The 22,312-nt window shown below is 46.7% G+C and overlaps 1 protein-coding gene across 8 annotated transcripts in view; it reads left to right on the forward strand.

Moving 5' to 3' along the window:
- Positions 1-27: 27 nt before the first annotated feature.
- Positions 28-22,312, forward strand: part of TTLL11 (tubulin tyrosine ligase like 11) — a 117,674-nt gene continuing 95,389 nt past the window's right edge. For 2 of the 8 annotated variants that reach the window (XM_090022923.1, XM_090022926.1), the window contains exons 1-2: positions 28-430; positions 20,680-20,830. Coding sequence is in view for 5 of the 8 variants with exons in the window: in XM_090022919.1 (XP_089879045.1) it covers positions 11,052-11,228 (177 nt within the window). In the remaining 3 variants the exon portion in view is untranslated. The other 6 variants (XM_090022921.1, XM_090022925.1, XM_090022922.1 and 3 more) reach the window with 4 other exon arrangements.

Consider the following 22,312-nt stretch of genomic DNA (forward strand, 5'->3'; position numbering starts at 1 on the left):
CGGCCCGCTCCACGTGACGCGGGGGCGGGGCGCGGGCCGCCGCGTGCGGCCGCCGGGCCGCGCCTGCCCCCGCCGCCCGGGGCGACGCGACGCGACGCGGCCTACGGGCCGGGCCGGGCCGGGCCGCGCGCCCCTCGCTACCTGCGTGCGGCGCCCAGCCCTCCCCCCTTCAGCCGGGGCCCGGCCCGTGACAGAACTGCCTTGTGCGAGGAGCTCGGGCGCTGGCGCCGCTGGTGGCATCGGCGCTGGGGCGGCCTCTTCTCTCCGCTGTGCTCGTCCATCACCCCGCCTGCAGCCTGCGCCCCCTCCCTTCCTGGCCGCCTCCAGGGCGGGATCCGCTTCACGGAGGAGAGCCAGCTCTCCTCGCCCGCGGATCCTGGGCCTCGGGCTCGTCTCGCACGCTTGCTTCCCGCCGCGCAAGATGGTTCTGGTAATTATGAAAATATGGAAGCAAAGTCTTACCGGGCTGCACAAGGCCCCGGGAAGATGTTCAGAGTGATGTGGGGACACACGGCAAGAGATTAAGTTCCCCGGCGCCCTTCAGCCAAAGCCAGCCGAAGTGGCTGCTGTCTCGTCTGCCCAAGTGCTTTGGCTTTAGCAGCAGGGGAAGAGACGCTAGCGCGGCTGCAGCTCATGACTTGCCGTGGTGGTTCCCGACACCCTGCCTTTGGCTTCCCTTCAGCGCCGCGCATCCGCTCCACGCGGCTTGGGCTGCTGAAACGTCGGCCCACGGCCTTTCGACAGGCCCGAGCACGCGCCTGCGGGACTGCGAGGCCCGGGCGCTGTCTGGAACAGCCGGTGCCCTTAGTCCCGTAGGGCTGGTCCTGTCCTGACGAGGACAAGCCAAAAGCCCCGCTGTTCTCCAGTGAGATGCAGACTGGAAAACTTTTGGGGAAGTGGGGGGTGAATTTTGTGGGAATGCTGGAAAAAGAAGGACTCAGGTGATTATGAGTTCAGAGTCTGCAGCTCCAGGATATTTTCCGTTACAACTGAAATGAGGTGTGTAATTCCCTGTGTTCATTAACTTTCCAGGACTTTTCATCAGGCTCAGCTGCTCTGAGGTTAATGGTTATGTCTGTCTTTGGGACTAGTTTTCTGATGGCTAAATCTAAAACATCTGTTTGCTGACAAAAATAAAACCCTGGCTTCAAGGTAGGGGAGAGAGCTGCAGGCCTTCCCCTCCAGAGGCTGAGGGCGGGTGAACAGGAGGAGCTGATAGCAGGCTACAGTCCGTGCAGACAAACCCATCCTCCCGTTCCCTTTGTGACCCGAGTGAGGCGCTTGTGTCGGGAGGAGACAGCGGTGCTGGGGTCAGGTAGATGACGCAGTGCTCTTCGCTCACAAAGCGTGCGCGCAAAGCCTTGTTCCTGAACACCGAGGGGGCAGAGAGGAAGAGACGGTTTTCTTGCTTGTGGTTGTGAGCCTCTTTCCAGCCCGTGCTTTATCCAAAAAGCATTCCCTCTTCTGGCTCTTTCTCAGGATCATCCTGCCTGGGCTTCTCGGGCCATGCCTGGGGCTTCTTTTCTGTGCGGTCCTGAAATGCTCTTGCCTTTTCCTCCTCTCTCTCACACGGGCATGGTGCACTGAACCTGCCAGTCCTGCAGTCTTTGGGTAGATGTGGTATCTTTAATTAGACCAACTAAGTAGTTGGAAAAATTGTTCTTTGCAAGCTTTCGGGCGCAAACGCCCTTCTTCAGGCATAGGGAGAGTCTGCCTCAGCTGGGTCTCTCCAAACTCATCATTGCTGCAGGGACCTGCACAGCGGCCTTTGGTGCCTCTCAAGGGCGCTGCAAGCTTTGAATGGAAGCCAGGTTTGGAGTCCGGATTTCTCCCCCATCCTTCCGGTAACATTTTATCCCTGTCAGACAAATGACTAGATTCTGCACTGCAGAGCTATGTAGATTAAAACAATAAATAAGATGGGGCTTAGCAAAAACAAGGCAGGAAAAAGGCATTACTAGGGAAAATCTTCATTGCAGCACTCTGGCACATTTGATGATCTGAAAAGTCTCAAAGTTTTTACGCTCAGATTAGTATGTCAGGCTCCTTTGGCTTTGTGTCACAGCAGTTTTAGAAGCACCTGCTAGTGCACCCCATCTCCAGTGTGGATCTGTAGTGAGGAATTGGTGCTGGACCTGTCACATGCTGCTGGACAGCCCTTAGACAGGCAAAGGCATTTGCCGTTAGCGGTGTAACAGGCATTTTCAGAGCAGTGCCTTGCACCGTGTGTCTGGTCAGAGCATGCAAGCAAGCAGAGTGGTCCCTCTTTAAGGCTGCAGGTTGGCAGACGGTGGGCCAGTTTGGTCTGTGGGATGGAAAGGGGTAGGCCACTAAGTTAGAGGCTAAAGTGCAGTAGTTTTATAGTAGAGAGGGAATAATGAAATAGCGGGGGCTTGATTGGAGTCTTTCCCTGACTTTGAGTTTGAATCAGGTCGCCCCTTAGAACAGTAATTAAAAGCCTGGGGGGGGTTGTTAGCTTTTTCCATTCTGGTAACAGAGCCAATGTTTAAAGCCCTTTCCCATTGCACAGCACAAGGGACTGAAGGATGTGAGGGAGGAAAAGGACCTACCACCCCCACGAACTTAGCATTTTGAGACTGAACATTAAAAACCCTCAAAACATGTCCTGGTTGTATTCTCAGAGCTTGGGACAGCTCCATCTGGTGAGTGTCTTTTTTCTTTATTTCCAATTAATTACTGTACCCAAGACGTTAGTGAAGCAAAAATAAGCAGTGCTGTTGAGAGAGAGAGAGACTGTCAGTTCCCCTGGATGTAATCCGGCAGTGATCTCGGACCTGGGGGACGCATTCAAAAGAAACGTGCACTAGCTTTCCCAGCCAGCTGCTTGTACCTTGGAAGCCATCACGCAAAGCCTGAGGATGAGGTAGAGGTCCCTTGCCTCGCCCCTGTGCTTCCTACCCCAGTAGACAGAGCAGAAGAGCTGGAAGCAAGGAGGGGCCTGAGCTTCTCTTCCTGACCTTGGTCAAATGAATTGACCTTGCTTGTGCTTGAATGAAGCCGGAGCACTGCTCGCGGCTGAGTCCAAGCTTTTCTGCGGGTTTAAATCGCCAGCCTAAAGACAGGCGAACCTAGTTCCTGAAGGGGCTAAATGTTTTGACCCCGGCTGGTTCCTGTTTCACATTGGATAACTCCCTCCTCTGATTTCCAGGATGGTCAGATGAGAGAGGAGGACCTCGGTTAATCCTGGGAGCACCCAGCACGTCTTGTAAATGCTGCGGTGCAGCTGCACTTAGATTGCACTCCCCCGTGCTGGCTCGGGTTGGGTTACAGCAGGACAGATGCATCTCTTGAGCTGTGCTGGGGAGTGAACAGGCTCCCACAGCATGTGGGTTTCATCCCTGCCAACCCCCCTCGGTCTGTGCCCGGCGTGCGCTCGGCATGCCGAGGTTCCCTTTGGTTAGGTGGTCACGCCAGATGTGTGGTGCTCAGGGAGAAACAGAAGCCAAATGTCCCGAAGCTTGGGATTTCTAGCGCAGCCAGAAAATCTGCCCATTACAATCACAAGCCTCTTTCATGCATGGCCGGGTCCAAAGTTCTGTACAAGAGGATTTAGGAATGAAAAATGTCATCTGCAATTATGCATATTTTCGTCATCTTCTATCATGCAAATGTTTTTCAGAAGTATGCAGCAAACGTTTTGTTGGGATATGTAGGTCAGCCACAAATCTTGAACAGTCTAACATAAACACTGTGAGCAGAGGTTTATGTAAACCAATTTAAACCCAGCCTGGGAAGCCTAATTACAACAGAGATGTTTCCCAAAGAGAGACTGTGTTTACCAAACAAGTTTTCCTCTGACTTCTCATTTTATAAAACACTGTTTTCCTGTTGATCAGGAAAGGTACAATTGGAAAAAACGCCCGTTGTGATTACAGACAGAGGTATTTACTTTAGAGCTGAGTGGCTAGTTCTCTGCAGATAACTCGATACAGTGGGTCTTTGTCCACGTTTGAGAATTGTCCATGAAGGCATCTTAGTTTTAACTTTACTCCTTGTTGAACATGATTTACTGAATACTCGATGCAATAATTCTCATTCTGTAGCTTGGAGGAGGTTACTTGTGTGTGGCTGTTTAGATATAACTCATGATTTTGATTGCATGTTTTATGATGGTTTTAAATAACCAGCGTCTGGAGTCCTGTGATTACTTGATAATCTTGGCTTCCCCGGTGTCTTGGGCATGGGTGGCATGAGGCAGAGTCTGGCAACTGGCTGACTTGGTTTCCCTGTTTTACAGGTGCAAAGACCGTTAAATTGGGACTGAAACACAGGCTTCTTCCTGACCAGATTTCTTTTTCATTAGGTAGTTAATGGGACAGCTCTCTTGCTTTAGGGCATGGGATGCTGTACTGACAAATGCATGTGGGTACCCGTATGCTCCTCTATGTCAAACCTTGTCTCGCGGATCAGACAGTCCCTCCACCTACAAGAGCCGTTGCAGCTACTGCTGCCTTGAAGAGATTCTTTGGGTAAAAGCAGTTCAGGAGTATTTTGCCCTCTGTATACTCTGTGCATGTGCTAGCATATAACCCTGGCTAGATCAAGATCGCTTTCTGCATCCATCTGAAGGTGGGAGTCTCCAGCATGCAGGTCCATGCTTAGGAACACACAGACATGGGCAAACCAAGCATCTGCCTGGACAGAGAGGGGGCCTCAAAATGGTCATTCCCCCCCCATTGTCTGATAATTATTATCATTATCTCTGATGAAGGGGGGCCCGATACTAAAAGCTTGCCCGGGGCTGCCAGGAGTCTAGGTGTGGTACTAGGAGCACACGGTAACTTTGAATTTCCCTTGGACTCACCAGAGAGTGAGCTTTAAAATGAATGCTCTGCTTCCTGCCGCTGGATCTAACTTGCAGGATATAGCAGGATGCACTCTGCTCCTGCCACTCCATTGCTACCATCTAACTAGGCTACCTCCCCTCTACCTCCTTACCTGGCACAGCGTGAACACTATGTACAGGCTGACTTCCTGCAGCACAGTGTCTACCATCCCCTTTTATCTCAACAGGAAATAATGGTTTCATCCATGCAGACTAATGAAAATCAGGTATCTGGTGTATCGCCGTAGTAGATCATTAACCGCTTGGAAAAATTGATTTCTACAAATTATATATACACAGATCCTCCTTCCCTGCAATCATTTTGTTGGATGTTTCCATTGCTCATGAGACTTGTTGGCTTTTCCATGGTTTTCCTTCATTATTGCTGGTGTTTATGGTGATGAAGTGCTAGCATGTGTTGCAGAGGACTGGCCAGGAGGGCAGGCAATAAAATAAGGAGCCTTTCACTTGTAGATCGGCTGTTTAAATGTGGCCCTTGCTAGCAGTCTCAGCAGTTGCTTCCATCTGGTGGCTACTTGGTGACTGGTGTGAAAGGCATTGGAGAGCCACAGCTGTGTCCTGATATGTGTTTGCAGACAGACGCCCTCACTAAAAACACCCATCCTCCCATCGTGCAAGCAGTGGTGGACAGCCTTTTGGGCAGTCTCAGTAGAGTGGCCCAAGACTGACTGGACCTCAAGGAACTGAATTCCTCTCTTCTTAGAGGGGATCCACCAGGAAAGGGCTGGGATGAATGGTTATTAGTTTAGGATGCTAACCCTGTGTCGGCTGTGTTTGATGGATAAAAGATGCCAGTCCCTGGGTATGTTAGTCCAACACCTTCTAGCACTGCTGAAGTTTTCATAGAGTCATAGATTGTAAAGGGCTGGAAGGGGCCTTGGAAAATCATCAGGTCCAGCCCCCTTCACTGAGCAGGAAAGACAGCTGGGGTCAGGTGCCCCCAGCAAGGTGACCGTCCAGTCTCCTGGACAGTTGCAGAGTTCAAGAGCATCCTTCTGATAGCACTTCCTAAAAGGACCAAAGGATAGGAAGAAAAATGTGGGGAGACCACCCGTGCCCTAGGTACAGTCTTTTTCCATACTCCTGACTTGTGTCTGGCTCAGGGCTGGAGCAGAAAAGTCAGGATCTTTGAGGAATCTGTGAGATTTATATGAAGAACATGTACTGTTGTAAAGCGACTAGTGTGCAATCGGTTGTGGCTGCTGACTATGACAGGAAGGACCGGGACCTTTCCCTGCCTGGTCGTTTCTCCCTGTGACACCAGGCGGGATTCGTTATAAGGTCATTTTCAGTTGATAGTCGGAGCTCTGCAGGCTGCTGTGATGAGACATTACCAGGCTGATGAAGCCTTGTACTTTCAGCTGTGCTGGCCATCTGCGGGGAAGGGTCTTTCTTCTTGCGGTGTGGGCAGCATCACGCACTTAGTGGGGATGCTGTCTTTTCTCTCCCTCTTCCCTGCATCAGGTGGCAGAGTCAGATGAGGGTGGGAGGGCAGTCCCGCAGCTCCTGTGGTCTGAGCTCATGGGCTAACTCCAATTACTGTCTGCTCAGACCCCAACAGGTGAGATCTTGATTTTCCTGGAACCGTTTGTTCTTTTCTTCCCCCTTCTAATCACTGCCTGAGCACCTACCCCATCTTTTTCTTACGTTTATTAAAATGATTCCTCCTCGTTTCACATTTCAGCCGTGTCCCCGTAGCACAGAGCAATTCCTGTTACAGGTGCTATGTCCCAAATTCTGATTAGTTTTATATAGATCCTCCTTTCCGACAAAATCTGATGGATTTTAACAGGAGGCTGTGTTCTGCTTTCTGTATGAGCACATTTCACAGATTGCAGCACCACCTGCCGGCTACGTGACACAGGGCACTCGGCATTTGCTGTTTTTATATTGAATGTACTATCCCTAAAGGATACATATTTTTGTTACCATTAAAAGTTGTTCTTGTGGGACCATCAGGTGTTTTTCAGATTTCCCCCCCCGCGTTAATATTTTGACAGATTTAACGTAGTTGCATGTGGGACAAAATCTCATGTTGTTGAGTCATTTGTCTTTATTATAAAAGCCCCTTTTCTATTTCCTTGGCGTACTTCTGACCCCCTGAGGTTGTTCGTAATACTATTTTAAAGCGATGGTAGAAGTCCTAGAAAAAGCTGGTCATGTGCAATTCCTAATAATAACACAATGTTTAAAACGCACAATTTTGAATAGCTTATTAATTCATTGTGGCTTTTTGCATAAATACCATAATTCCTTTTAAATGTGTGTATCCTGCTTCTGCAGCTCCTTGAATCACCATACCCATGCAGCAACTCCTTGATTTCAACTCTCAGAGCCATATGCACCGCTTCTTCGTATACAGCTATGACTGCGTACCTCTTCTTAGGTTGAATCTATGCAAACATGGCTGACTTGCTGCTGAGACCTGGTGAATTCCTGTTTTGTGAAGTGCCTTGACAACCTTGGAGAAAAGCCCGAGTTCATTATTTGAACTGCACTGTGGATTACATCTGTCTGCACGTATACAGGAGTAAAGCAACTTGTCTGCCCGCACTAAATTTTGCTATTGCAGGGCTCCAGAAAAGTCAGGTAAGGCAGAGAGAGGGAGTGCCCTGGCTCTCCTCTAGCTTGTCAGCAGTGGGGCTACCTCCTCGTCATGCAGCGGAAGCGTGACAGCATCCTGTCTCTCTTCATCTGTTTTTACCAGTGTGTAAAAGCTCAGCTCCATGGTGCTTGGAGGTATTTTTTTAACGTCATCAAAATATACACCGGATGGCTCTCCCTCACCCAACATCAATCCACAGCAGCACATAAAATAACTCCCCTTACAACCATAGGACCTCATAGCTAGGAACTCAGAGGCCTGAGAGAAAAGGTGGGCTTGCAGTGTGCTTGACAGTACGCCAGCCCAGGGAGCAAGGCGAATGCCAAAGCCCAAGACCCTGCTTGAGACCACGGTGCTGCCAGCCCCCTTCCACACGCAAGAGGACTCCCTCTATTTCATGATAGAGCAGATGCAACAAGACACCATCACACCCTTTTCTAAAGGGTCTTTCTGCTCCTACAACTTCCTACTCGATTTAGTGCATGGGCTCTCTGCTCACTGCCAAAAGGGGCCCCTTGGTGCCAGACAGGTACATCCTCAAAACAGCCAGATCTGTCTCATTAGGTCCTTATTAAGGCTAGGCAACAACCAGCCCATTTCCCAAGCGACTGTAGACAGCTATTATTATGTAATCCAAGAAAGCCAAGTCCAGTCAGCTATTTTAAGCGACAATTAATATGGAAATAGCTAAGACTCTGTTAAATAGGAGAAGTGAGCCATTCAGAGAAGATTTTTATAAGAGCCTAAGAAACTTCAGAGCCCTTCGAACTCGACGTCCCTGAATATTTACTTCTCTTGTGGGATAGGGTCACACAGGACATTATTCCTCAGTAAACCCAGAGAACCGCACCGTTTTGGGATTTTGCACTTTCCAGAACTATTATTTTTAAGCAGGCAAAGAACATGTCCGACTGCGAGCAGAGGTTGTTAGTGCAGGACACGTCGTTTCCGTACATCGTTCAGTTCTGTGAAAAGGAAAAAGCCATGCATTCAGATGACGTGCCCCAGGCACAGCTGCACTTACTCTGCCTTTGCTTTAGACTAATGGACTGTGTTGAGGCTTGTCCAGAACCATCCTGGAGTGACTCATGAGAAAGCACTCTTCTTTTCCTATCTTACCCTCCCCTTCCCCATCTCTTCGCCTTTGTGGCCTGTCTTTCAAAGCCAGAGAGCACAGGTGCATTACTCAGAAATGTCAGGGGGTGGTAATCGGGGCATCGGGCGTTACGTCTTTTGGAAGCATCTAGATTTTTAAATCAGACCCTCAAAGCAAGAGCTTTTAAGAGTCTACATCTGGGGTGAATCCTTCTTGGCCGGTAGGCACACCCGTACCTAGACTCCTGGCACACTTTTAGTATCGGGTCCCCCTTTGCCAGAGATAACGATAATAATAATCGGACAATGGAAAAAAATAAATTTCGGGGCCCCTTGAATGCAGCTGTTCACGGCAAATCATTGATTTGTAGGAAGTGAAATATCGATGGCGTGTGATAGGGTGGTGGGAAGCCTCCCTTCCCTGCTAATAGTTGCAGCATCCTCCAAGCTGAACACTTCCCCACGCGAGCCCTCCCACCGAAGTGATAAAAATGAAAAAGCACCTTCCTATGACTCAAGTAATTATTTCTACACAGCTAAAGAGATCCTGCTTGAAGTGGAGCACAGGTCCTCAGAGCCCCTTTAACAGCTTGTTTTCAATTAAATGTGACAAGTGGATGGTGGCAGCGCGCCACTGAAGTTGCCCATTAGGCCTAGTTTCAAGGCAATTTTGTTCACGTTTGGCTAAGAACTTGTAAAATCCTCAGTATTTAGAGTTCTCTGAGCATTTAGTGCGCTCGTTCCTGAGCTGCTGACACCCCACTGGGGACGAACATCTACTTAACTGTGCTGCTCCTCACTTTCTTCGGGGTTTTAACTTCCCATTTCCAGGGGACCAAAAGTTGTCGTAACATGAAGGGGTAAGGGAAACTCTCCATCAACCAATCCAGAAAAGGTCTGGAGAGATCATACCTAGTGCCTCGCAAGGGTGCCCCCCCTTCTTGTTTTTAGTTGTTATTTAATTGTCACTGATGTCAAACTGAATTGCAATGGTTAGAAGAAGAAAACAAAGAAAAATAAGACTAAAATCCGTGCAGCTCATGTTAGCTGGGCAATGCTGCACGGGTCCATTGCTTGTGCCATGGAGAACCCTGCTTAGACGTGATGGCTAGTCGCCGTGTGGCACCCAGAATCCTGTTTACCGGCATCAGATTCACATTTCCGCAAAGGTCTAGGAGCAAAGCGCTGCTCCTTGTTTTTCCAGGGCCCCGCTTTCGGTCCCCGTGCATGGCTGCCTGTCCCGGAGCAATAGGGCTGGCATTCGTTCGTTGAGGGAGGCTGTCGCAGGATGGCACCCAAAGCTTTGCGTGCATTGTGTTTTGCGTGCATCATGGTTTGCGTGCATTGTGTTTTGCGTGCATCATGGTTTGCGTGCATTGTGTTTTACATGGATCGTGGCTTGCATGCATCATGATTTGCATGCATTGTGTTTCGCATGCATTGTTTTGCATGGATCATGGTTTGCATGCACTGTGTTTTGCATGCATCGTGCACCTTTTCGCATGCCATGGCAAAGCAAAAGAGCTGGTTTGTGTGTGATGGGCCCTGATGTGAAGCTGATCTCATGCAAGCTGGGGGAGCCCCTGGCACAGGTAGCGCCCACAGCATGTTCCAATGGGGATGACAGGTCCGTTGGAGCCATCCCTCCAAATCCCCTGGGCTCAGAGATGCAGCACCCCAGGATGCCTTGAACTCCTTTTAGGGGTGCCACACTGCATTAGCCATGCAGCAGTACCAGATTATGACATCCTGAGGCCCTACCATAAACTATGTCCAGCTTTAGAGGCCCCATATGATAAAAATAATCCATGAAAAATGGATTTCTGTGAAATTTTAGGAGGAATGGGTGTTATTTGTGCACAAATTTATGAACCTGAGATGACTAATAACAGTGGAGCCACATCTGTGTCTATTTTTGTCATCTTAGAACGAAAATGCCCAGGTTTTTTTTTCTTCTTTTGTATTGTGAGGCCCTAAACTGTAGCTTAATCCTAAATCTGGTGCTGCAGTGAGGGATGCAAACGAGATTTGCTAGGGACTTCCAACAGTGCTCCAGAGCTGGGGCCTCTCTCAGTGCTTTGCAACAGGAAAAAACCCAACCAAACCCTGCTCTGTCACTTTTCTGTGGGCAAAACCCCGAGGGGCAGCTCAGGGCTGGCATCCTGCACAGAGCCACTGCCACAGCACTGGGCTTCCAGCCACAGCTGTTTTCGCCCGCTTCCAAGATGGCTGCAGCTCCTTCCCTCCGCCTTATGGAATGTGGGATCTCCGAGGGCTCTGCCCGCTTCCAAGATGGCATCTGTCACGTGGTCCTGGCGCCTGGGGTTTTCCTGAGGGGCGCGGGGGGGCCGTCACCGCTTTGTGACTGCGGTTGGCCCCGCGCGGCCGCCGTCGCAGCCGTTGCTAAGCAGGCCGCGGGGCCCGCATGGCAACGGGCGAGGAGGCGGCGGCGGTGGCCTGCGCGTGCCTCGCCGCCGCCCAGTGATGGAGCCGCCAGGCTCCCCCGCCGCGGCCCTGACCCCGCGCCCCCGGGGCGCGCCCAAGCGGGGCCGGGGTCGGGGCCGGGCCGCCCGGCGCCCGCACGTCACCGTGGACAGCTCCAAGGCCAAGACCTCCCTGGAGGCACTCAAGATCAGCCTGCGGCAGCTGCGTTGGAGGGAGGTGAGCCTCAGGGTTGGGATTGATGGCTGAGGGGTGCACTGGCCTTGTCACACGTTACCTTTATGGTGCGCTGTGCCACAGGGGGGCATGCACTGGGGTCTGGGGACCCTTCCTGGCACAGCTTCGGGGCTGGGATCGATGGCTGAGGGGTGCATGGGCTCTGTCACACGGCACTTTTATGGCATGCTGCACCCTAGGAGGCCACACACTGGGGTCTGGATGCCCCCTCCTCCTAAGGGTTGGGATTAATGGCTGAAGGGTGCACAGGTGTTGTCACAAGTTACCTTTATGGCGCATTGTGCCCCAGGGGGGCATGCACCGGGGTCTGGAGACCCTCCCCCCCCCAGGCATGGCTTCAGGGCTGGGATCAATGGGTGAATGGTTCATGGGCTTTGTCACACATTACCTTTATAGTGCGCTGTGCCCCAGGGGGCTGTGCACTGGGGTCAGGAAACTACTTCCCCCCCCCGCCCCCAGCCCCCAGCTTTGGGACTGGGATCTATGGCTGAGGGATGCACAGGTTGTCACATGTTACCTTTATGGCACGTGTGTAGCTAGGCCCCCCCCCCCCACATGGTCACATCATAAAAACGGCTCTAAAAAGAGTCCGGCGGCTGCCAAGCAAGGGCTTGAAACGGTGTCACTGGCGTCTGCCCTGCCATCATTTGAGCAGGGCCCCTGGATACAGGTGTTTGGGGCGTTGAATCTCCCCTTGCCCAAAGTTGTGTCCCGGCAGGGTCTCCCTGGAGATGAGACGTGGCTCTTGAGCTCCAGGGCAAACCGCTGAGGGAGCCTGGCTGTGAAACGTGCAGTGCGGTGTTGGAGAGCCTCCTTTTGTCACCAGTGGGCACAGCGCCATAAAAGGCATCTGGGACACTAGGGGCTCTGCCACATGTTCAGACGAAAGTGGGGCACAAACCAGCACGATATGCAATTTCAAGCACCAACTTCTTAGCTGCAGAGTTGTTTGGATCGTGCGATCATTACTTTGTGCTTTGGTCTCCATTTATTGCGCGATTCATCCGTTTGTCATGTGAGAACTACTCAGCATGGGCGGCCTGCCTGAGTTTATTGCGCGATTTACTCTCCCGTTGCATGATGATTACTCTGCATGGGTAGGTGGTCTAAATTTTTGTGGGATTCGCCATTGAATCATGTCGGATAGGTAACATGGAGCAGGGGCCTTCAGTGACTGTGCCCGGAAGGGATGCGTCTTTATCAGTCACCCTGTACTGGGGTTGTAGAGGAGTGGGTGATTGCGGTGAGTGGGGGATGTTAAACGAGCGGACGCGGGTCAGAATAAAGATAATGTTTAAAAATATGCTGTGATAAACACGGCAAAGGGGTTTCAGAAATGTTCCCCCTTGCACAAATTGCTATATTCTGAAGTTGCTGGACATACTCACAGCTCCAGTGGCTTCATGGTTCAGGCCACCAGAGCTATGAGTGTATCCAGTAACTTCCTTAAAAAAAGAAAAAGGTAGGGATGGAGAAAATGGAGGGGCGCAGGGATGTCATAAAGTGGGGGGATGGTTCGTATTTCTTTGCAGAGCTGGAGTGTAGAGCCCCACTTTTCAGCTCTGTGGGCTCTTCCTCGGCCCGCTCCCTTCCTCCCACGGGGTGACTGCAGAATCCCGCTAGCTCTGTGGAGGCAGCTGACTCCTGCGTAGGAAGGGAAGAGGTGCTTGGAGGAGACATTTCACACATGGATCTGTGGAATATTGTCCATTCCATGCTTCTCCTAATAGAGGGATATATTAATAACCTCCAAAAATCTTATTTGGGAGTGTCTGATTTTCCACTTTTTTTTTTTTTTAATGTGCCTAGCAAGGCAGACAGACATTCCCTCGTTCTCATCAACAGTGCAGGTCTCCTTTAGTTTAATTGTACGTACAAATACTTTTGGAACGAGCTGTTTTCTCCAACATAATGTTGCTCTTCTGATTCACATTGTATTGTTACACAGCTGTAAATGCATTTTTAGGAAGTTTAGAAATGACTTCTCATGAATAGGCTGGTGGTGTGTTAACTGGAAGAGGTCTGAATGCTTCTGATAACCTTTTTGTTTAACACTTATATATTTATTTATTTACGGGAACATTGCATAACCGATTTGTTTCTGACAACTGCTCGACTGTTCCTGCGTTTATATTTATTTGCTCCCTCCAGTACTATTCTGTTTATAGTTGTTTTGCCTGGTATGTGTGACTGATAGCACCAGTTAGAAAAGCTGTATTGTATTTGAAGATTCAGAATCTGCTATATTAGGAAGTAGGAAATTTTGTTTAGATTTCAAGACGAATGAAAGATTTCAAATACAGATGGTGGTAAACCCCATGTGCCAGCTCCTGCTATCATGATGGGGACCACAAGTGAAATACTTCCATATTGGTTTCAGTGGGAGTTTAGCCAAGCCAGGATTTCAACTTGTGTAGGGAGAGGAATAAATGGAAAGAGGTCTCCCCAATTTTAGAGGTGAAAGAGACTGAGTGATTAATCCACCCTGTGAAATTGGCTGGGGGAGTAAACGGCAATCTGTGTGCTGAATGCTGAAACTCCCATTATCAATACATTTGACAGGTGGCACTGGACCTGTAGCACTTTTCCTAAGTGTTCTATTGCAGCCTTTGATTATTTAAATCCTGTTGCAGAATTTCAGCTTCTCATTAAAGCTCTAGTTTTCCACTTGTGCCCATGCTGCAAAATAGCAACAAAAGCTAACCGTGTACAATTATATCCTGATATACTTGTTCATTCTGACACCAACACCTAAGTGCACCTGCCGAGTGTTCATCAGCAAGCTCTTTCAAGTCTTTTTTTGTAGGAAAAGTGTGGGACAGGTCTGACAGTTTCTCTTCTGTGCTTTAGTTGTTAAGGTTTGTACACTTGCAAACGTTTCTGTAATGGGCGCTTCTGAAATTGTAATGGGCGCTTCTGAAATCCTAATAACTTATTACGATTAATCCTGCAAATGACACTTGTAATCAGCCAAGTTTACTAGCTAATTTTAGGTCTTTTCTGCTTCTTGATGTTTGTCCTGTTCTGTGCCTGGGTCCCCTGGTTGCTCTCCATTATGTATGCTGTCCCAGAAATGGAACTGCTTCACACACCGTGGTTCTCCCTGTGAACACAAACACTATTATCAGCGTTCTCCTTCCAGCTCTATAGCCTACAATAACAATTACTTCAGTTCCTCTTAATCTTTATTTGTTTACTGTCTCTCTCCATATCCTTTCCTCTCCACCCATTAATTCTGTCAATATTTTGTATCTAGTCTGCCTTGCTTCCCCTGTGGGCTTCTTTCTTTTTTCTTAATAAAGGCTGTTCAGCCAAATAGTGAGTCTTAACACATTTTGCTGTTACATTTATAGTCCATCATAATTCATTCTGCTCAAGCAAGTCCTCATAATGAATTTCTACAGGTTTACATGCCGTTACACTAAAGAAGGATGGATATATTAACGTGGAACATTGTCTTTTGTCTAGTTTGTTCTCCTAAGGATCTTCTGCACACGGATTGCTTTGTGCTTGAAATAAGCTTACAAAATGACCTGTTGTTTTAAGATTACAGATGATCTGTGCCTACTTTGCACGATGTTCTTCCACAGTGTTACTTATCTCTCGGATGCTATTACTTCTAAGTGACTGACTGGACTCTATGAGCCCACGGGCCCTATTAGAGAACTCAGGAATCCGGAGGGATTGTTAGACGTTTACTAGATTAGCCAGAGGCATTTGTGATCTTCTGTTGGAACTTCAGCATGGGAAAAAGATTTAACGTGATAGAATCATGTTAAATGAAGCAGACACCCAGAATGTGTGTCTGTGGGGTTTGGCTGGGGGTGGGGGAGGAGAATAATGCATGAAAAATACAAAACCTGTAATGTAAGAAAAGCTTGAGTGAGGGGGATTTGATACTCTGGAATGGCAGCGGGTTAGTTAAGTGAAGTGATCTTTATCTGAGGGTGATCAAAGATGATAATTACATTATGAGTAATCCCCAGATAAAATGGTGTTGAAATAGATTTTGACCAATCATATAATTGGGCCAACCATATAATTACCAAGAACGTAATTTTAAACTTTTAAAAACATTTTTTTGGATAACTTAAATGTCATTATCAACTATATGACCACATACTCAACACTGGATAGACAATAGGGAAGAACTGCCTACCTACACGAACTTTTCCCTTCCAGTATGTAGGAGAAATCTTCTACTTCAGAACTATGAAGAGGCTGTTGTACAAGTTGGGGATTTCAGCTGCTTAGATCTGGGAAGGCAAAGGAATTTGTTTGAAAAACGGAGGAGAAAATTTCAAGCTGATAAAATGCGCTTTGTAATTTCCATCAAATTTTTTATGTTGCACCCACATTAAAATCAGTCTAACAGTGAGATTCTGTCTGGGAAATATCAGGGAAATGCTTTGGTTTTGAGGAGCTGGAAGCTGGCTGCAGCCTTAACTATGGAGCAGCTGATAGATACCAATGGGCATTTTTACACATGCTCTGGGAGTGGGGGGGTGCTTTAATTGGAGCACCTTGAAGAGCCACTCTGATTAAAGTACCTGGAGCATTTCATGCATCAGATTCCCCACACTTGAAGATGGTGGCAGGGGTGCTATATCTAGAGCTTGTTGAAGGAGCTTTAGATAAAACACCCATGCTGCTATTTTGAAGCGTGCGGATGCTGATACACGAGCCGTGGAGGCTGGCTGGAGTGCAGTAATTATCATGCTCCAGCAGACTCGGTTTAATTGTTGTAATTGCAGTGTGTCAGAACAGCCTCCTGGCTCGTGTACAAGGCACCCTATGAAAATAGCTGGGATAACGCAGCAGGCCTTTTCACTGGACCGTTGAACAGCAGCATGGATCATATTTAATTGCTTCCTCTTTAAGGATCAGATTGTAGTCTCTAAATACTCAATGAACTTCATCACAAATCTTCAAGAAATTGCTCCTGTTGCTAGGCAGATTAAAACTGGTTCCCTAGCATAGAGAGATTAGATCATTAACTCCTGTGTTACATTTATGATGCTGATGCTAGTATTAGCGTGCTAGCTTTAGTCTTGACCATGCGATAGTTTCATAGTTTGTAGGGTTGGAAGGGACCTGAGCAGATCATCGAGTCCGACCCCCTGCCATGTTAATGGAGCTCTATAACCGGTCTAGAATTAAGTGACAGCTGTTAGCAGCGCGGTTGAATTTTACCTTAAGCATGGGCTGTCAGCTTCTCTAAGAAATGAATGTAGCGTATGTATTTCTGATCTTTTGTGTAATCAGCCATGAAGAAATTTTCTAGCACTCTGTTCCTGGTCCGTCTTGACAGTGACAGTTCTTCTTAAAGGGAGATGGAGTGTGATATAAACTAGTGGTCTGATATTTCTAGTGCAGGAGCAAGTGCATGTCTAATGTAAAGAGACAAGAGTGTTTACATATACAGGATTGGAAGCCTTACTCTTGCAACATTGCCTTTGCATTAGTAACGTTCTTTGTCCAGCTCTCTCTGTTTGCTAACGAGTGCCAAATGCCATTCACTAACCCACATCCAGCACCACTAGTTCAGCAATATGTCACTCTCCACTGCCTCTCAGTTCCTCTAAAAATAACTCCAAAACCTGGCAGTTTTTTCTTCATTACAAGTAATTTTTAGGCCTGCATGTCAAGTGATATAGAGGGCAATGTCTAAAGTAGCAGAGCTTTTTGACACAGAAGGTTGTTGCTAGTGGAGAGAGTGAAAGCATTCCTCCGGAGAGTCTTGGTTCAAGGAGAGCTGATTCCTTGAGTGTTGCTGTGCAAGCTTACCCAGCAGCGTTTCAGCTAAGCATAAAGGAATATTTACAGAAGCTGTACTGAAAGTAGGTAACTTATCTTAGTGCTTGCAGTGTCTATATCATGGCCCTTGTGACAGTAAAATAAACACGAGCTAAAGAAATGTTAAACATGAGCAAAGAAAACTCTAGGAACCCAGATGCAAGCATCTCATCAAACAGACAGTTTGGGACAGGGGAGTGGTGCAGACTGCTGACTCTCTTGTGGGCTATTGTAGGGTTAGGGGGGCCTGGGACAAGATGGAAGTGGAACTAACTCCCTTGGACTCGACCCAATCTGCAGGGCCGCGCATTGTTCTCCCACCAACATGATTCTGACCCTGTCTACCTCTCTTTCTCTTTCTCTTTGTGAGGTTCTTACAACCTCCCTTTGTTTCTGTTCCTTTTACTCCCTCAGTCCCCTATGCTCCTTACAATGCCCAAGCTTCTTGTTTTGTTTTGGCACAACGTCTCCCCTGTCCATTTCTGCTGGTGCCAGGAGTCAGCCAAATCTGCCATTCTTGATGCATTTATAAAAACCAACTCTGCTGTTGAACAGTCCGGTGACTGGCTGTCCCCAAGTACAGGACAGCTGTCCTCTACTGCCTGCCTGTGCAATAGTGGTCTAGACAGGGACTTCTACACTTTATGGGATCATTCTGGCACCACACTGTAATTGGTGTTATTTTGATTTCTGTTTCTCCTAGTCAGTTAATCCTTTTAGTCCTTGTAAGTCTTCTCCACTGGACTGCAGCTCTGTTAAGTACTCTGAGTGCTTCCCTTTTCTGGCTTCAGTGCCTCGTGGTATTTGCTTTAGCTTTATACTTCCAAATTCTGTGTAGATCTGAGAACTAACTTTCTTGAGAGCTGCAGAGCTTAGGGGCTGTGTGGTGTTGAAGCTCGTGGTTATCCAAGCCCACAGTTTTTATGAAGGATTGGGATATCTCCTGAGATCTCTGTAAGATGAGGTTTACCTGTATTGATCAGAATATATTGCACTGTGTTTTCAGTTATCATTTGCTTAAACCTTTGCCAGTCTTTGAGAGTTTCTCATATTGATTTCAAACTGACTGTTATATAGTTTCCTCAGATGATCAGAAGCCTCTCTTTTATTAACCTCGTAGGCATCAGAAGTCTTCCTTCATGTTTTGTGCCATCTTGTTTGTGTGGACCGGCATTGTCCCGTCAAGGAACACTGTTCCAAAGGGTGGGACTACAGGCTTATGGTGCACAGTGAGGTCTACTTCACATGTCTGCCTTTTGTTCATGGCCCACAATGGGAATGTTTGGGGGCTAGACACATCCTATTGATCCTCAGGGATCTGCTGGCATGGGGAGTTAGCAGCCAAGTGGAAAGAAATGCCTTTGTTTGTGCCTGATCCACTTGGAACCCGCTCCATTGACTTCCATGCCCATATCCCCCTAATCCCCAAAGTGGTGTGGGTGATAAGAGGTAGTTGGTGCCACTGTGCTGTGCAAATGCATGTTGTTACGTAGCAAGTTGAAGTCTGCAGTTGCCCCTTATGCTTCCAAGTCTGTCTCGGTACAAACTTTTGCTGACATAGCTATGCCAGCTGTGGGGGGAATGGTGAAGGTGATCCCTGTGCCAAGAAAACCAACTAGTGTAGATACAGTTACACCAGCAAAATAGTGCTTTTTTTCGGTGGTGGAGCTTATTTCATGGTGGAGTGGAGAAAAGAGGTCAAAATAGGCTGTACTGGTGAAAGGTCAGTTTTACTGGTATAACTGAGGGTGTGCAAAGAGTACTTTTGAAAGTAGAGTGTTACTAACCAGTAAAGCACTCCTGATCTAGACTTGGGCCAAGATTTAAAGTCTCAGTCTTAAGTGTTTTATAGTAGTTCAGATTTGCATACTTTTATTCTAGCTCCTATAGTTTCCGTTGGATGCCATATTTTTCATTCCTGGTCTTAAACAGAGCTTTAAAGTCCTTTTGGCATCAAAAGTGCTACTTAAATCTAAGATTGTTACCTTATAAAGTATCTAGCAGGTGTAATCAACCTTGTGGACAGTTGTGTTGTTTATATCTGAAACTTGATTGAAAAATAAGAGACACAAATCTCTGTTGCCCATGTATAAATGCTCCTGCTGACAATGAAAAACTGCAAAGAAGTACAACTTAATGCTTCCTGCTTTGTTTTGGCATCTAAAATTTGTGTTGTCATCAACAGTTGCAAGGAAGGGTTTAGCAGGGACATTAAAGATGAATTGATTTAAAAAAAAATGCCTTGCAGAACTTTAAAAGGATTCCCCTTTCTCTGTTTAGGTTCCCACACATTACTGGGCTGGTAACTGTAGTCAGGCGGACTTGTGTACAGAAGCTTTGCTGTGCAGGATTAGTTGCCCTTTGGGCAAACAAAGCCAGGGAAGGGATTGTTGTTAATCCAGTGTCAATAAAACAAGAGGGGGAAGATCTATGTAGCTATTTCACTAGTTATTTAAGAAGCACTTGGAGATAGAAGACTTTATTAAGTATTGGCACTTTTCTCTGACTTGTTTCATCTTGTTTTGAGGCATTTATGAAGAGTCAAGGTCAAATCAAGATGTGTGGGAGTGTAATGCCCTCCTTGTATTTCTGATTGAACTTGTTGCACATATTAACTGCATTGCAGCTGTTTGAATCTCAGCCTAGGTTCCATTTCTCTTTAAAAAAACAGCCAAAAACTGATGATATAATTGTTACTGAAGACTTGGCAGGTCCCATCCTCATTGTTTATACACAGTACACAGAACACAAAACATTGTACTCTGCTTCAATGGCTTCTGTAGAGCTTATATTTTCTGCTATTTAAATGGCACCTGATGAAAAGCTTCTTCTTGCTTTGAGAGCTTTGAGTTGTACAGGTTGAATTTATGTATACCTTGGCTCAGTTTTTTTACAATTGAGTATGATTTAGAAATCCATATTGTTTGTGCAGATGTAGGTCCAAAAAGGAACGAAGGGAAGACAATGTAAGGTAAAAAGGAACATTCTCTCCAGGTTTAAATGCTTTCTTTTGTGTCTGGATTTTCTGCTTTTTACATGCAAGCATTAGGGTATAGGTCTAGAGAATGTACACTCCCATTTTCCTCACTCCACGATCATTTTTCTTGATTGCGTAATGACTTTGAACCTTCTCCTCTTTGGGCTTGCCTTTTATTATGTATTGGGAAGCTAATTTGGCAATCTTAGTACTTCCATGTAGGGCATTTGCAGCTTGCTATTTATCTCAGAACATTTTCCCTGTGAACTTGTACTTCTGCATTCAGGTAATTTGAATGTCTTCAGGGTGCAGGCAGTAGCCCTTGAGAATAATCTCTCTTCTTTGCTTGCACATTGCCCAACACCTCTCTCCTGCCTTGAACCATTGGGCACTATCAGAATACATTTAGCGGAATAATCGCTTGTTGGGGTGAGAGAGAGAGGGATCCTACAGAATCTCCTACTCTTAGTAATAATGCCTCGGTAGGTAAAGAGAAGTTTGGTTGTTTTTTTTTCCTGCCACCTTTCTGTTCTATTAAGCAGGAACTGCAAAAGGAGTTTGAATGCCAACAGAATGGGTCATGGGCTGTTCTAGGAGGTGTATTCTTCCGTTAATTCTGTTTAGTCATTTTTGTTTGCTTTCTTATTTTGGGTTTCTTAGACTCAGAGAACAATAGAGCTGGAAAGGATCTCAGGAGGTCATCTAGTGCAGTTCCTTGCCAGAATCATCCCTGTGTAAACCATTCCTGCCACGTGTTTGTCTAACTTGCCCCTCAAGACTTCCAGTGATGGAGAGTCCACAGCCTTCCTAGGTAATCTGTTCCCATGCTTAATAATCCTCAAAATTAAGAAGTGCTTGCTAATATTCAAACTAAGTTTCCCTTGTTGCAGTTTAAGTCTGCTACTGGGCTACTGTGGACACAGAGAACAATTGATCAGCGTCTTTTTTTTCCTTCCTTTTTTTAATAATGGTCTCTTTTGTATTTGAGGACTGTCATCAAATCTCCAGTCTTCTCTTCTTCTCCAGATTAAATAGTTCCAGTTCTTCCAACCTTTCCTGGTATGTGCTGTTTTCTAGACCTTGGATTCTTTCTGTTACTTGCTGCTGGATTCATTCCACGTTGGCCAGACTTTTTTTAAGTATTGACCAAATTTGGGCTGGGAGAGAAGCAGGACGGCCAGTACAGGTCTCCATATTTCCTCCATTCTGGTGCAGAAAATCACCTCCCCCACTTAAGACATGCACCCCAGTTTTGGAGGGCTGAGTTTTGGGAGAGAGGTGCGTGTGGTAAGGTGAGTATATATGGAAACTTAAAAAATTCTTGGCAAAAGGAGTTCAATGTGCATTAATACCAGTAATTCTGAGGTTTTTTCCTCCTCCAGAATATAACACTTTATAGCTTGCTCTTTAGCTTACTGTCTTTCCTGTCCACATTTAAACATTTTTTCCCCCTAGCTTCCTCCATCCTTTCGTTATGTTGCTATTACAGTATTTAATTGAGAGTGTTTTGTATTAGTTTTAAGTGACTATGACACATTAGTAGCCCAGTCTCTAAAGTAGGTTCTTATTTACTGAAAATTTCCCTTTCTGACAGGAAGCACTATTGCAGTGTAACATGCTTTTTTTGGTTCAAGCCTTGGATTCTGAAATCTGGTTGCCATAGTTACAGTGACATTTCAAAATGGTTTTGTTTCAGTGGTATTGCTGCACCATTATACAAATGCCTAAACTGCACCAGCCCAATGCTCTAAAGATTTGTATGCACTGGGAATTTGTTTAGGAAACCCATGTACCCTGAGCACAGGATCTGAACTGTATAGGCTTAGGTAAGAACTGTTTTTAAACAGTGAAATGAACACTAGAAAAACAGAGAAAATTCACACACTGAACTTCAGTTTCACATATTCATAAGAACAGATTTTTCATCTGAAATTTTAGAAATTAACTTTGTTTCTCCAGTGCCCTTTCCAGGAAGATTAGGGTCCCCTGTAAGTAAAGTTGCTGGGCTTTTAGCCAGATATCGCTGACTCTTGTCAGTTGTTCTTAATTATATCTCCATTATGTTCCACTAAATATTTGTTGTAAACCTAAAGGTGAGCCGAAAAGTTTGTTTTGAGGGGGAAAATGCAGTTTAGGCTCCCAAATCTTGGATAGCCATAGCTATTAGAATATATTTGTTTGTTATTCCAAAATAAACAGCCAAGTATTATTAGTTGCTTGCATATTCCAAAATTAAAGTAGTCTTTTGCTTGTCACAGTTGGGATTCTTGCCTGCATCCTTATGCATGGCTTT

Source organism: Crocodylus siamensis, chromosome 11 (genome assembly GCF_052110815.1).
Source record: "Crocodylus siamensis isolate JL-2025a chromosome 11, ASM5211081v1, whole genome shotgun sequence".
Classification (NCBI taxonomy): Eukaryota; Metazoa; Chordata; order Crocodylia; family Crocodylidae; genus Crocodylus; species Crocodylus siamensis.